At 53.4% G+C, this 14284-nt stretch overlaps 1 protein-coding gene across 1 annotated transcript in view; it reads right to left on the bottom strand.

The window, feature by feature from the left end:
* Positions 1 to 9553: 9553 nt before the first annotated feature.
* The window catches only part of LOC119951619, a 220015-nt gene continuing 215284 nt past the window's right edge, over positions 9554 to 14284 (bottom strand). The window contains exons 24-25 of the mRNA XM_038774799.1: positions 11258 to 11435; positions 9554 to 9690 (exon numbers count right to left, since the gene is read on the bottom strand). Coding sequence (XP_038630727.1) covers positions 9554 to 9690; positions 11258 to 11435 — 315 coding nt within the window. The remainder of the gene's footprint in view (positions 9691 to 11257; positions 11436 to 14284) is intronic.

Genomic DNA, 14284 nt, shown 5'->3' with positions numbered 1-14284 from the left:
CTATGCCCACTGTCACAGTGTGATTCCCTCTCTCTCTCTCTCTCTCCCGTCGAGAGGCTATGCCCACTGTCACAGTGTGATTCCCTCTCTCTCTCTCTCTCTCCCGTCGAGAGGCTATGCCCACTGTCACAGTGTGATTCCCTCTCTCTCTCTCTCTCCCGTCGAGAGGCTATGCCCACTGTCACAGTGTGATTCCCTCTCTCTCTCTCTCTCCCGTCGAGAGGCTATGCCCACTGTCACAGTGTGATTCCCTCTCTCTCTCTCTCTCCCGTCGAGAGGCTATGCCCACTGTCACAGTGTGATTCCCTCTCTCTCTCTCTCTCTCCCGTCGAGAGGCTATGCCCACTGTCACAGTGTGATTCCCTCTCTCTCTCTCTCCCGTCGAGAGGCTATGCCCACTGTCACAGTGTGATTCCCTCTCTCCTCTCTCTCTCCCGTCGAGAGGCTATGCCCACTGTCACAGTGTGATTCCCTCTCTCTCTCTCTCTCTCCCGTCGAGAGGCTATGCCCACTGTCACAGTGTGATTCCCTCTCCTCTCTCTCTCTCTCTCCTCTCGTCGAGAGGCTATGCCCCTGTCACAGTGTGATTCCCTCTCTCTCTCTCTCTCTCCCTCGAGAGGCTATGCCCACTGTCACAGTGTGATTCCCTCTCTCTCTCTCTCTCCGTCGAGAGGCTATGCCCACTGTCACAGTGTGATTCCCTCTCTCTCTCTCTCTCCCGTCGAGAGGCTATGCCTACTGTCACAGTGTGATTCCCTTCTCTCTCTCTCTCCTCTCTCCCGTCGAGAGGCTATGCCCACTGTCACAGTGTGATTCCCTCTCTCTCTCTCTCTCCCGTCGAGAGGCTATGCCCACTGTCACAGTGTGATTCCCTCTCTCTCTCTCTCTCTCTCGTCGAGAGGCTATGCCCACTGTCACAGTGTGATTCCCTCTCTCTCTCTCTCCTCGAGAGGCTATGCCCACTGTCACAGTGTGATTCCCTCTCTCTCTCTCTCTCTCTCTCGTCGAGAGGCTATGCCCACTGTCACAGTGTGATCCCTCTCTCTCTCTCTCTCCCGTCGAGAGGCTATGCCCACTGTCACAGTGTGATTCCCTCTCTCTCTCTCTCTCCCGTCGAGAGGCTATGCCCACTGTCACAGTGTGATTCCCTCTCTCTCTCTCTCCTCCCGTCGAGAGGCTATGCCCACTGTCACAGTGTGATTCCCTCTCTCTCTCTCTCTCTCTCCCGTCGAGAGGCTATGCCCACTGTCACAGTGTGATTCCCTCTCTCTCTCTCTCCCGTCGAGAGGCTATGCCCACTGTCACAGTGTGATTCCCTCTCTCTCTCTCTCCCGTCGAGAGGCTATGCCCACTGTCACAGTGTGATTCCCTCTCTCTCTCTCTCTCCTCCCGTCGAGAGGCTATGCCCACTGTCACAGTGTGATTCCCTCTCTCTCTCTCTCTCTCTCCGTCGAGAGGCTATGCCCACTGTCACAGTGTGATTCCCTCTCTCTCTCTCTCTCCCGTCGAGAGGCTATGCCCACTGTCACAGTGTGATTCCCTCTCTCTCTCTCCCGTCGAGAGGCTATGCCCACTGTCACAGTGTGATTCCCTCTCTCTCTCTCTCCCGTCGAGAGGCTATGCCCACTGTCACAGTGTGATTCCCTCTCTCTCTCTCTCTCTCCCGTCGAGAGGCTATGCCCACTGTCAGTGTGATTCCCTCTCTCTCTCTCCCGTCGAGAGGCTATGCCCACTGTCACAGTGTGATTCCCTCTCTCTCTCTCTCCCGTCGAGAGGCTATGCCCACTGTCACAGTGTGATTCCCTCTCTCTCTCTCTCTCCCGTCGAGAGGCTATGCCCACTGTCACAGTGTGATTCCCTCTCTCTCTCTCTCTCTCTCCCGTCGAGAGGCTATGCCCACTGTCACAGTGTGATTCCCTCTCTCTCTCTCTCCCATCGAGAGGCTATGCCCACTGTCACAGTGTGATTCCCTCTCTCTCTCTCTCCCGTCGAGAGGCTATGCCCACTGTCACAGTGTGATTCCCTCTCTCTCTCTCTCTCTCCCGTCGAGAGGCTATGCCCACTGTCACAGTGTGATTCCCTCTCTCTCTCTCTCTCTCTCCCGTCGAGAGGCTATGCCCACTGTCACAGTGTGATTCCCTCTCTCTCTCTCTCCCGTCGAGAGGCTATGCCCACTGTCACAGTGTGATTCCCTCTCTCTCTCTCTCCCGTCGAGAGGCTATGCCCACTGTCACAGTGTGATTTCCCTCTCTCTCTCTCTCCCGTCGAGAGGCTATGCCCACTGTCACAGTGTGATTCCCTCTCTCTCTCTCTCCCGTCGAGAGGCTATGCCCACTGTCACAGTGTGATTCCCTCTCTCTCTCTCTCTCTCCCGTCGAGAGGCTTGCCCACTGTCACAGTGTGATTCCCTCTCTCTCTCCTCTCTCTCCCGTCGAGAGGCTATGCCCACTGTCACAGTGTGATTCCCGTCTCTCTCTCTCTCTCTCCCGTCGAGAGGCTATGCCCACTGTCACAGTGTGATTCCCTCTCTCTCTCTCTCCCGTCGAGAGGCTATGCCCACTGTCACAGTGTGATTCCCTCTCTCTCTCTCTCCCCGTCGAGAGGCTATGCCCACTGTCACAGTGGGATTCCTCTCTCTCCTCTCTCTCTCCCGTCGAGAGGCTATGCCCACTGTCACAGATTGTGATTCCCTCTCTCTCTCTCTCCCCGTCGAGAGGCTATGCCCACTGTCACAGTGTGATTCCCTCTCTCTCTCTCTCTCCGTCGAGAGGCTATGCCCACTGTCACAGTGTGATTCCCTCTCTCTCTCTCTCTCTCTCCCGTCGAGAGGCTATGCCCACTGTCACAGTGTGATTCCCTCTCTCTCTCTCTCTCCCCGTCGAGAGGCTATGCCCACTGTCACAGTGTGATTCCCTCTCTCTCTCTCTCCCGTCGAGAGGCTATGCCCACTGTCACAGTGTGATTCCCTCTCTCTCTCTCTCTCCCGTCGAGAGGCTATGCCCACTGTCACAGTGTGATTCCCTCTCTCTCTCTCTCCCGTCGAGAGGCTATGCCCACTGTCACAGTGTGATTCCCCTCTCTCTCTCTCTCCCGTCGAGAGGCTATGCCCACTGTCACAGTGTGATTCCCTCTCTCTCTCTCTCCCGTCGAGAGGCTATGCCCACTGTCACAGTGTGATTCCCTCTCTCTCTCTCTCCCCGTCGAGAGGCTATGCCCACTGTCACAGTGTGATTCCCTCTCTCTCTCTCTCCCGTCGAGAGGCTATGCCCACTGTCACAGTGTGATTCCCTCTCTCTCTCTCTCTCCCGTCGAGAGGCTATGCCCACTGTCACAGTGTGATTCCCTCTCTCTCTCTCTCCCGTCGAGAGGCTATGCCCACTGTCACAGTGTGATTCCCTCTCTCTCTCCTCTCTCTCTCCCGTCGAGAGGCTATGCCCACTGTCACAGTGTGATTCCCTCTCTCTCTCTCTCTCCCGTCGAGAGGCTATGCCCACTGTCACAGTGTGATTCCCTCTCTCTCTCTCTCCCGTCGAGAGGCTATGCCCACTGTCACAGTGTGATTCCCTCTCTCTCTCTCTCTCCCGTCGAGAGGCTATGCCCACTGTCACAGTGTGATTCCCTCTCTCTCTCTCTCTCTTCACCGTCGTCCAGTGATAGGACTGATTGGCGGCAGGAAGTGGCAGACTTGGGAGGGCCAGGAATCGGAACATTCCAGCGTTTCATCCATCCCGGTCCGCCATCCAAACAAACAAACAAAGGGCCTCCTCCGGGGCCTTGCTTCGAATCCAATCTGTGATTGATGAAGGAGGTGGGGTGGCAGAGGAAGGCTTCCTCTCTCTCTCTGTGATGGGGGGGCGGGGGGATTGACTCTGTTCGGGTGCACCGGGGAGGGGGTGGTAGTGGGGGGGGGTGTATAGTCCATGGCCCAGACAATGACCTCTCACCCACTGGGACCTTGGGGACAAATTGCAGCCTCAAACTGGGCCAGGGACACAGCTGGACAGAGTGCGTGCAGACTTTATCCGGGCCCTGAGTTTAAAGCACACACCCAAACAGACACACACAGATACAGGATAGTCACACACACAAGACACACTGGATAGACGGACACACAGACATGCGCACAGAAAGACACTCGGGGTAGTTACACACAGACACACGCACAGTCACACACACTGTGGTGAATGTGATTCACACTATATATAGTTGCCAATATCACTCCATGTATATATGTTTGTTATCTACCCGTTGTAAGATCAATGCTGTATATAGTTGCCAACATAACTCCGTGGATATATGTTCACAATCCACCATTGTAAGTGCAGTTGCACTATCCGACCACCAGGGAGGAGTCGCTCTGGGAGTATGCGAGAGTTTGTACTGGGCTCCTCCCTTGGCTCCGCCCAGGACTCCTCCCCCTGGGACCGATGTATAAAGATCAGTGCCTCAGAGCCAGCCTGCCAGTTCATCTGAAGTTCAACGACGAATAGGCTGGCTCGCTTGTAAGTGTATTAAAGCCTCTGTTCAGATCCAACTACACGTGTTCGCTGAATTGATGGTTCCATCAACCGGATTGAAATATACACACACACAGACACATAGGATAGACATATGCATAGACACACACACACACGGGAAAGACACACACTCAAACGCAAAGGAAAGACTCAGACACACGCACAGACAGATACAAAGACAGACGGGATAGACACACACAGACAGACCGAATAGACATACACAGACACACACAGATAGACATACGCATAGAGACACACACAGACATGTGCACAGACAGACACACAGAAACACAGGATAAACACAAAGACACATGGGGAGACACATGCATAGACACACTCACAGGTGCACATACACGGGATAGACACATACAGACACACGGAATAGACACACACACATGGGATAGACACATACAGACACATGCATAGACACACGTGATATGCATACGCAGACACACACAGGTGCACGGGATAGACACACACACATAAACAGACACACAGGATATACATCTGCACAGACACACACAAACACACACTCAGACACACGGGATACACACTCACACAGACACACAGGATAGACACTCACACAGACACACGGGATAGACACACTCACACAGACACACGGGATAGACACACTCACACAGGCACACGGGATACACACACTCACACAGACACACGGGATAGACACACTCACACAGGCACACGGGATACACACACTCACACAGGCACACGGGATAGACACACTCACACAGACACACGGGATAGACACACTCACACAGACACACGGGATAGACACACTCACACAGACACACGGGATAGACACACTCACACAGGCACACGGGATAGACACACACACACAGACAAACGGGATAGACACACTCACACAGACACACGGGATAGACACACTCACACAGACACACAGGATAGACACACGCACAAAAGACACATGGGATATACATATGCACAGATGCACACACACACACACACATAGACACACAAACAGACATGCACAGGCAAACGGGATAGACATACCCATAGACATACACACAGACACATGGGATAGAGAGTCACAGACATGCGCACAGACAGACACACAGAAACACGGGACAGACACACACACACACAGACATACGGGATAGACATACGCATAGACACACACACACACAGATACACGGGATAGACACACACAGACACATGGGATAGACACACACACACACAGACACATGGGATACACTCACACAGACACACGGGATAGACATACACAAACAGACACACGGGATAGATACATGCAGACACATGGGATAGACACACACACAGACATATGGGATAGACATGCACAGATACACAGGATAGACACACGCAGATACACATAGGATAGACATACCCATAGACACTTGCACAGACACACGGGATTTACATACACACACAGGCACACGAAATAGACACACACACAAAGACGCATGGGATATAGTGCGCACAGTTACACGTGCACAAACACACACATGGGATAGACACACTGACACATGGGATATACATATACATAGACACACACACACAGACACACGCATAGACACACACACAGGAGAGAGACACACACACACAGACACAGAAACAGACATGCACAGACACACGGAATAGGCACACACAGTTACATCACACACAGACACACGGAATAGGCACACACAATTACATCACACACAGACACACGGGAAGACACATGCACAAACACATGGGATAGACATACGCAGACACACGGGATAGACACACACACGAAGACACACACAGATACGCACAGACACATGTGATAGACACTGGGATAGACAAACACACACACAGGCACACGGGATAGACATATGAATAGCCACACACAGACACAGGGGACAGACACACACACAGACATACGGGGTAGACATATGCATAGACATACACACACAGACACACGGGATAGACACACACACACAGACATACGGGGTAGACACACACAGGCACACACACACAGACACACGGGATAGACATATGCATAGACACACACAGACACAGGGGACAGACACACACACACAGACATACGGGGTAGACACACACAGGCATACACACACAGACACACGGGATAGACATATGCATAGACACACACAGACACAGGGGACAGACACACACACACAGACATACGGGGTAGACACACACAGGCATACACACACAGACACACGGGATAGACATATGCATAGACACACACAGACACAGGGGACAGACACACACACAGACATACGGGGTAGACACACACAGGCACACACACACAGACACACGGGATAGACATATGCATAGACATACACAGACACAGGGGACAGACACACACACACAGACATACGGGGTAGACATACACAGGCACAGACACACGGGATATACATATGCACAGACGCACACACAGACACGTATGATAGACACAGACACACGGAATAGACGTACACAGACACATGCACAGACACATACAGACACATGGATAAACAGACGCACAGACACACACACAGACACAGAGATGGACATGCAGACAGCACACACATAGACACACACACACACATTGCACAGCAGCACTGCCCTGCTCTCTGCCATTCACCCTTCCAGTGTGGGTTCCCAACCGATTAACCAGGCGCTGGCTACCATTCAGTTGGTCTGCCCTCGCGCCTTTCCCAGACCGATGCGTGCCAGCCGTACTGTTTAAAATCACAGCGCATCCCCCCTTGCCCATCCCCTCTCAACCTGCACCCCCCCCCCCTTAATGAACTCTCCAAGAGGCTCAACGGCCTTCCAGACAGAGCAAGTGGGATCACGTAGTCCAGCATCCTCCCCGCCCTACTGAAACTAGCGCGGGGCCAGCATGGGGAAATTTCTGTGCGTGTATCTATCCCGTGTGTCTGTGCTTGTGCCTGTGTATGTCTATCCCATGTGCCTGTGTATGTCTATCCCGTGTGTCTGTGCGTGTGCCTGTGTATGTCTATCCCGTGTGTCTGTGCTTGTGCCTGTGTATGTCTATCCCGTGTGTCTGTGCGTGTGCCTGTGTATGTCTATCCCGTGTGTCTGTGCCTGTGTATGTCTATCCCGTGTCTGTGCCTGTGTATGTCTATCCCGTGTGTCTGTGCGTGTGTATGTCTATCCCGTGTGTCTGTGCGTGTGTATGTCTATCCCGTGTGTCTGTGCGTGTGTATGTCTATCCCGTGTGTCTGTGCGTGTGTATGTCTATCCTGTGTGTCTGTGCGTGTGTATGTCTATCCTGTGTGTCGCCACCACCCCAACAATTCCCCCTCACCCACCCTCCCCCATGCGGTGGGACCCAAACAGCCAGGCTGTGTGGGCGACACGGTAGCACAGTGGTTAGCACTGTTGCTTCACAGCTCCAGGGTCCCAGGTTCGATTCCCGGCTTGGGTCACTGTCTGTGCGGAGTCTGCACGTCCTCCCCGTGTGTGCGTGGGTTTCCTCCGGGTGCTCCGGTTTCCTCCCACAGTCCAAAGATGTGCAGGTTAGATGGATTGGCCATGGTAAATTGAGCCCTTATTGTCCAAAATTGCCCTTAGTGTTGGGTGGGGTTACTGGGTTATGGGGATAGGAGGTGTTGACCTTGGGTAGGGTGCTCTTTCCAAGAGCCGGTGCAGACTCGATGGGCCGAATGGCCTCCTTCTGCACTGTAAAGTCTATGATTCGAGGAAACATGCTCGGACCTGTCATTTGGCTCCATTCTGCAGGTATGGAGCTCCGTTGCCTACAGGAACCTGCGGTTGCTCTTCATACTTCACACATGAACCAGGGGCAGGACAAGAGGCCACTCGAGCCTCCTCCGTTCATTCGACAAGATCACGGCCAATCTGATTGTAACCTCAACTCCCACATTCCCGCTGTGCCCCGATAACCTTTCACCCCTGGATAACCTTTCACCCCTGGATAACCTTTCACACCCCCCCCCCCTTGTTATTCCAGATTCTATCCAGCTCGGCCTTAAAAATATTCGGAGACTCTGCTTCCACCGCCCTTTGAGGAAGAGACTCGCCACCCTCTGAGGGGAAATGATTCTCCTCATCACCGTTTTAAATGGACAACCTCTTATTTTTGAACAGTGATGCTCCACCAACCCCCCCAGTTCTGGATTCTTCCACAAAATGAAAAATGAAAATGAAAATCGCTTATTGTCACGAGTAGGCTTCAAAATGAAGTTACAGTGAAAAGCCCCTAGTCGCCACATTCCGGCGCCTGTTCGGGGAGGCCGGTACGGGAAATATCCTCTCCACATCCACTCTGTCCAAGACCCCCCCCCCCCCCTCTCAGGATCTGAAAGGTTTTAAAATATTTTTAGAGTACCCGATTCATTGTTTCCAATTAAGGGGCAATTTAGCATGGCCAATCCACCTAGCCTGCACATCTGAAAATGAAAATGAAATGAAAATCGCTTATTGTCACGAGTAGGCTTCAATGAAGTTACTGTGAAAAGCCCCTAGTCGCCACATTCCGGCGCCTGTCCGGGGAGGCTGGTACGGGAATCGAACCGTCCTGCTGGCCTGCTTTAAAAGCCAGTGATTTAGCCCAGTGAGCTAAATCAGCCCGAACATCTTTGGGTTGTGGGGGTCGAAACGCACGCAGACACGGGGGAGAATGTGCAAACTCCACACGGGCAGTGACCCAGAGACGGGATCGAACCTGCGGCCTCGGCGCCGTAAGGCAGCAATGCTAACCACTGCGCCATTGCGCTGCCCAGGATCTTAAAGGTTTTGATCAAGTGGCCTCTCACTCTTCTAAACTCCATCGGACTCAAACCCGGCCTGTCCCAGTCTTTCCTCATAAGACCAGCCTCCAATTCCAGGTATGAGTCCAGTAAACGTTCTCTGAACTGCTTCCAACACATTGACATCAGTCCTTAAATGAGAGCAATACTGTACACAGTGCTCCAGATGTGGTCTCACCGAGGTCCTGTGTAACTGAAGCATAACCACCCGAATGAACATGCAAAGTAAGAGCAGCGGCGTTAAGGCCACTCGGCCCCTTGAGCCTGCTCCTATATTCAAATGCTCTGGCGCCTCAAGACAAGGCCGGTGGGGGGTGGGGGGGCTCTCCTACCTTTGCCGCTGGCGGAACACAGCACGTCCAGGAACAGCTTGCTTCCCATCCCCATGGAAACCATCTCCTGCTGCCGCAGCTCTGGAAAAAGGAGGGGAGAGGGACACGTTTTGAAAGAAAAATCGAGACCGGCTGCAAAGCAGGGCGAGGGGCAAACGGAAATTTTAAACAAAAAAAGGGAGGGGAGGTTGGCACGGACGGGATGGGTTTGCCGGCAAGGTTTCGGTCAATTCAGAATGACTGGTCTCTTGACCTCTGGGGAGTCTGGGATCAAATCCAACTTCGGACGGTTGGGCGCAAAGTTCTCCCTCTCTCAGGGGCGCAGTGGTGTAATCACTGGACTGATAATCCAGAGACCCAGGGGGTCTGGGGTCCCGGGTTCGAATCCCACCTCGGCAGATGGTGAAACTTGAACTCAATTTTTTCAAAAAGTCTGGAATTAAAAGTCTTAATGATAACCGTGAAACCGCTGTCCATGGTAACAAAAAAAGTATCTGCTTCGCCAATGTCATTTAGGGGGAGGTGAAATCTGCCGTCCTTATGGGGTCTGGCCAACATGTGACTCCAGACCCCTCGGCAAAATGGCTGTCGCTGAAATGTCCACTCAGTTCCAGGGCAGTTAGGGATGGGCAATAAATGCTGGCTATAGCGACTCCTCAAGTTAAGTAAAACACACCACCCTACGCGCCTGTTCCTAGTTGCCCAGTTCTCTCTCTCTCCACCTATCTTGCTCCCCAATCTCCCTCTCATTTGGTGTCTTGCATACCCCGCCTTCCACATTCTCTTTCACTCACGCTCTCTCATGTGCGTTGCCGCATGCGTTCTCCATTTTGCACACCCCCTATCATGCACTCTCGCATGCTCCCTCTCCCGTGCTCTTTCTCGCTCGCGCTCTCTCTGGCTGCTCTCTCCCCCACATGCTCTCACTCATGCTCTCTCTCGTTCGCATGCCCTCTCTCTTTCTCTCGTTCTCACTCTCGCATGCTCTTTCTTTCTCGCATGCTATCTCTCTCACGCACTCTCTCTCTTGCTCTCTCTCTCATGCTCTCTTTCTTTCTCGCATGCTATCTCTCGCCAACACTAAACGCATTCAAATGGTCATTGGATAGGCATATGGACGATAAGGGAATAGAGGGACTCTAGAGGGATTTCACAGGACGGCGCAACATTGAGGGCCAAAGGGCCTGTACTGCGCTGTAATGTTCTATTCTATCTCTCTCTCGCGCTCTCTTTCTTGTGCTCCCTCTCTCTCTCTCTCTCATGCTCTCTCTCTCGCGTTTTCTCTCTTTTGCGCAGTCTCTCTTTCTCGCACACGATAACAACCCATCTGGTTCATTAATATCTGTCAGGGAAGTGGAACCAGTCATCCTTACCCGGACTGGTCCAGGTGAGACTCCAGACCTCCCACATAGCAATATGGTTTGACTCTCAAAATGCTCCCTCAGAAGGCTGAGCAAGCCAGCCAGTTCCAGGGCAATTAGGGATGGGCAATAATTGGTGGGCCAGCCAGCGATGCCCACATCCCCTCTGGGTACCTGGCTGGTACAGGAGTGCGGACCAGCGAACTACACAGGTGATACCTTCCTCCTCCACCGCCCCTGCCCCTGTCCCGTGCTACCCCCTCACACCACCCCACACCGCCTGTCACCTTTATTTCTCGAGGCCTGCCTCCACAGGATCTGGGCGATTTCCCTTGTCCACGCCTGCTTGATGTCGGCCGTCTCAGCCTGGAAGATGTAGGCCTCATTCGAGCGCCTTCGCCGGAACCACACCTCGAAGCGCAGCCCGGTGTCCCCGATATTCTCCGTCAGTCCCACATCCGCTGTCTGAGGCGGGAGAGGGAGAGAGAGAGAGAGAGAGAGAGAGACAGGGTTAGATAATAAAGGTCAGGTGGCACGGTGCTGCCTCACAGGGCCGAGGTCCCAGGTTCGAATCCCGGCTCTGGGTCACTGTCCGTGTGGAGTTTGCACATTCTCCCCGTGTCTGCGTGGGTCTCGCCCCCACAATCCTGGGGCTGGTTTAGCACACTGGGCTGAATCGCTGGCTTTTAAAACAGACCCAGGCAGGCCAGCAGCGCGGGTTCAATTCCCGCACCAGCCTCCCCGAACAGGCGCCGGAATGTGGCGATGAGGGGCTTTTCACAGTAACTTCATTTGAAGCCTACTCGTGACAATAAGCGATTTTCATTCTTTTTTTCACCCCAAAGATGTGCAGGGTGGGTGGATTGGCCACGCTAAATTGCCCCTTAATTTGGAAAAAAAAGAATTGGATACTCTAAATTTATTTTAGAAATATATAATAAAGGTCACTAAACTGTCAGACTGCAGGACTGATTACCCCCGACATTGATCAGAAACTGAACTGGACCCAGCCATGTTAATACTGTGGCTACAAGAGCAGGTCAGAGGCTGGGAATCCTGCGGAGAGTAACTCACCTCCTGACTCCCCCCAAAGCCTGTCCACCATCTACAAGGCACAAGTCAGGAGTGTGATGGGATATTCTCCACTTGCCTGGGTGAGTGCGGCTCCGACAACACTCGAGAAGCTCGACACCATCCAGGACAAAGCAGCCCCGCTTTGATCGGCACCCCATCCACAAACATTCACTCCCTCCACCACCGACGCACAGCGGCAGCAGTGTGTGTACCATCTACAAGATGCACCGCAGCCACTCACCAAGGCTCCTTCGACAGCACTGTGGTGAATGTGATTCACACCGGATTATAATCTGTATATACATGTGTCTGTATTGTCAGTGCAGTTGCACTACCTGTCCTCCAGGGGGAGTAGCTCTGGGAATGCTCGAGTTGTACGGGGCTTCTCCCTTGGCTCTGCCCAGGACTCCTCCCCCGGAAGCTGCTGTATAAAGATCAGTGCCACATGGTCAGCCGACCAGTTCACCGAAAGTTCAATGGCTAATCGGCTGGCTCTGTTGTGAGTATATTAAAACCGCTATTCTAATCCTACAAGCACGCGTCCGTAGAATTGTTGGTTCCAACAATTTAACATACTCAGGAAACAGTCGAAGAAATCATGGAAGCAGCCCTCAAGCCCGGATGCCTAGAACTCGACCCAGAGGATGCAGAGGCTAAGGAAATGTTTTCCCACTGGCTGAGATGTTTTAAAGCCTACCTGGCAGAAGCCAGCACCGCCGGAACAACGGAGGAACTAAAACTCAGCCTTCTGCACGCGAGGGTAAGCCACAGAATCTCCACACAGCTAAATCCGGCCGGTTCTTACACCGCAGCGTTGGCGATATTGGACAAAATGTACGTTAGGCCCATTAACAAGGTTTATGCACGCCATGTGTTTACGACCCGCCGTCAGCGGCCTACAGAAATGCTAACCGAGTTTGTAAGGGAATTGAACAATCTTTCCAATGACTGTAATTATCAATCCGTTACCGCGGCTGAGCATAGGGAGCTTGCTGTGCGGGACGTTTTCGTGGCGGGCCTTAGGTCTAACTATGTGCGCCAAAGACTGCTAGAAAAGGGGGCCCAGGACTTAGACACTACTGTGGAGGCTGCTACCACTATGGAAGTTTTCTTCCGCAGCCTCACCTCGTTTCCCGCGGACCCCGCGACCTCATCGTGGATCCCCGACCAACAGTCCCCCCAAGCCTGTGCCGCACGGACCCCCAGCTACCGTGCTGCCAAAGCCAATTACTCTGCTGCCCCAGCCAGTTACTCTGCTGCCCCTGCCAGCTACTCGGCTGCTCCAGCCAGTTACTCTGCTGCCCCAGCCAGTTACTCTGCTGCCCCTGCCAGCTACTCGGCTGCTCCAGCCTTCCATTTCTGTGGCCAAAGCCAGCACCCGCGGTAGCACTGCCCAGCCCGTAACGCGACCTGCAGCAGCTGCGGGCGAAAAGGACACTATGCCAGAGTGTGTCTGGCGAAGAAAGCCCCAGCCTCTAACCCTCCCACGGCTCAAAGCACTCGTTCCCTGAATTCACAGGCCTGCAGGCCCCGAAATGCTGCAGCCTGTATGCCGACTCCGCCCCCACCCGACATGTGCGACTCATGGGGGTGGCCATCTTGGCAATCCTCCTCCATGCGGCCGGCCATGTGCGACTCATGGGGGTGGCCATCTTGGGATCCATCCCCTTCAAACTCTGAAACTCACCTCGACGACTACGAACTCAGAGGGCAGTCATCACGGGGCCACTCCAGCACAGCTGATCGAGCTGCCGACTACCCGCAACTCAGCGCAGTACCGAGAGCTTTATACATCCAGAGCTGGTAAGACGCTGTTTGCTTTCTATTTTTCCGGTGAGCCAAACTATCGCCCTCGCTTCGGGCTCCCACTCAGTCCAAATCCAAGGACGCACCGTTGCTACGCTCACAATTCGAGGCGCTAGTTATTCTAAATTTAAACTTTATGTCCTGCCCGACCTCTGCGCGCCACTCTTATTAGGCCTGGATTTCCAGTGCAACCTCAAGAGCCTCACCCTCAGCTTCGGCAGGCCCCTGCCCCCACTCACTATCTGCAGCCTAACCACGCTGCGCATCTCCCCCCCTCCGCTCTTCGCCAATCTCACTCCAGATTGCAAGCCAGTAGCTACTCACAGCAGGCGATACAGCCTACAGGATAGGGTCTTTATCCGATCGGAGGTCCGACGGCTGCTCAGTGAGGGGATCATAGAGGCCAGTAATAGTCCCTGGAGAGCTCAGGTGGT

The sequence above is a fragment of the Scyliorhinus canicula genome, chromosome 17 (genome assembly GCF_902713615.1).
Source record: "Scyliorhinus canicula chromosome 17, sScyCan1.1, whole genome shotgun sequence".
Classification (NCBI taxonomy): Eukaryota; Metazoa; Chordata; class Chondrichthyes; order Carcharhiniformes; family Scyliorhinidae; genus Scyliorhinus; species Scyliorhinus canicula.
Note: the sequence above shows the minus strand (reverse complement) of the source record. Positions and strands in the feature narration are given on the sequence as shown.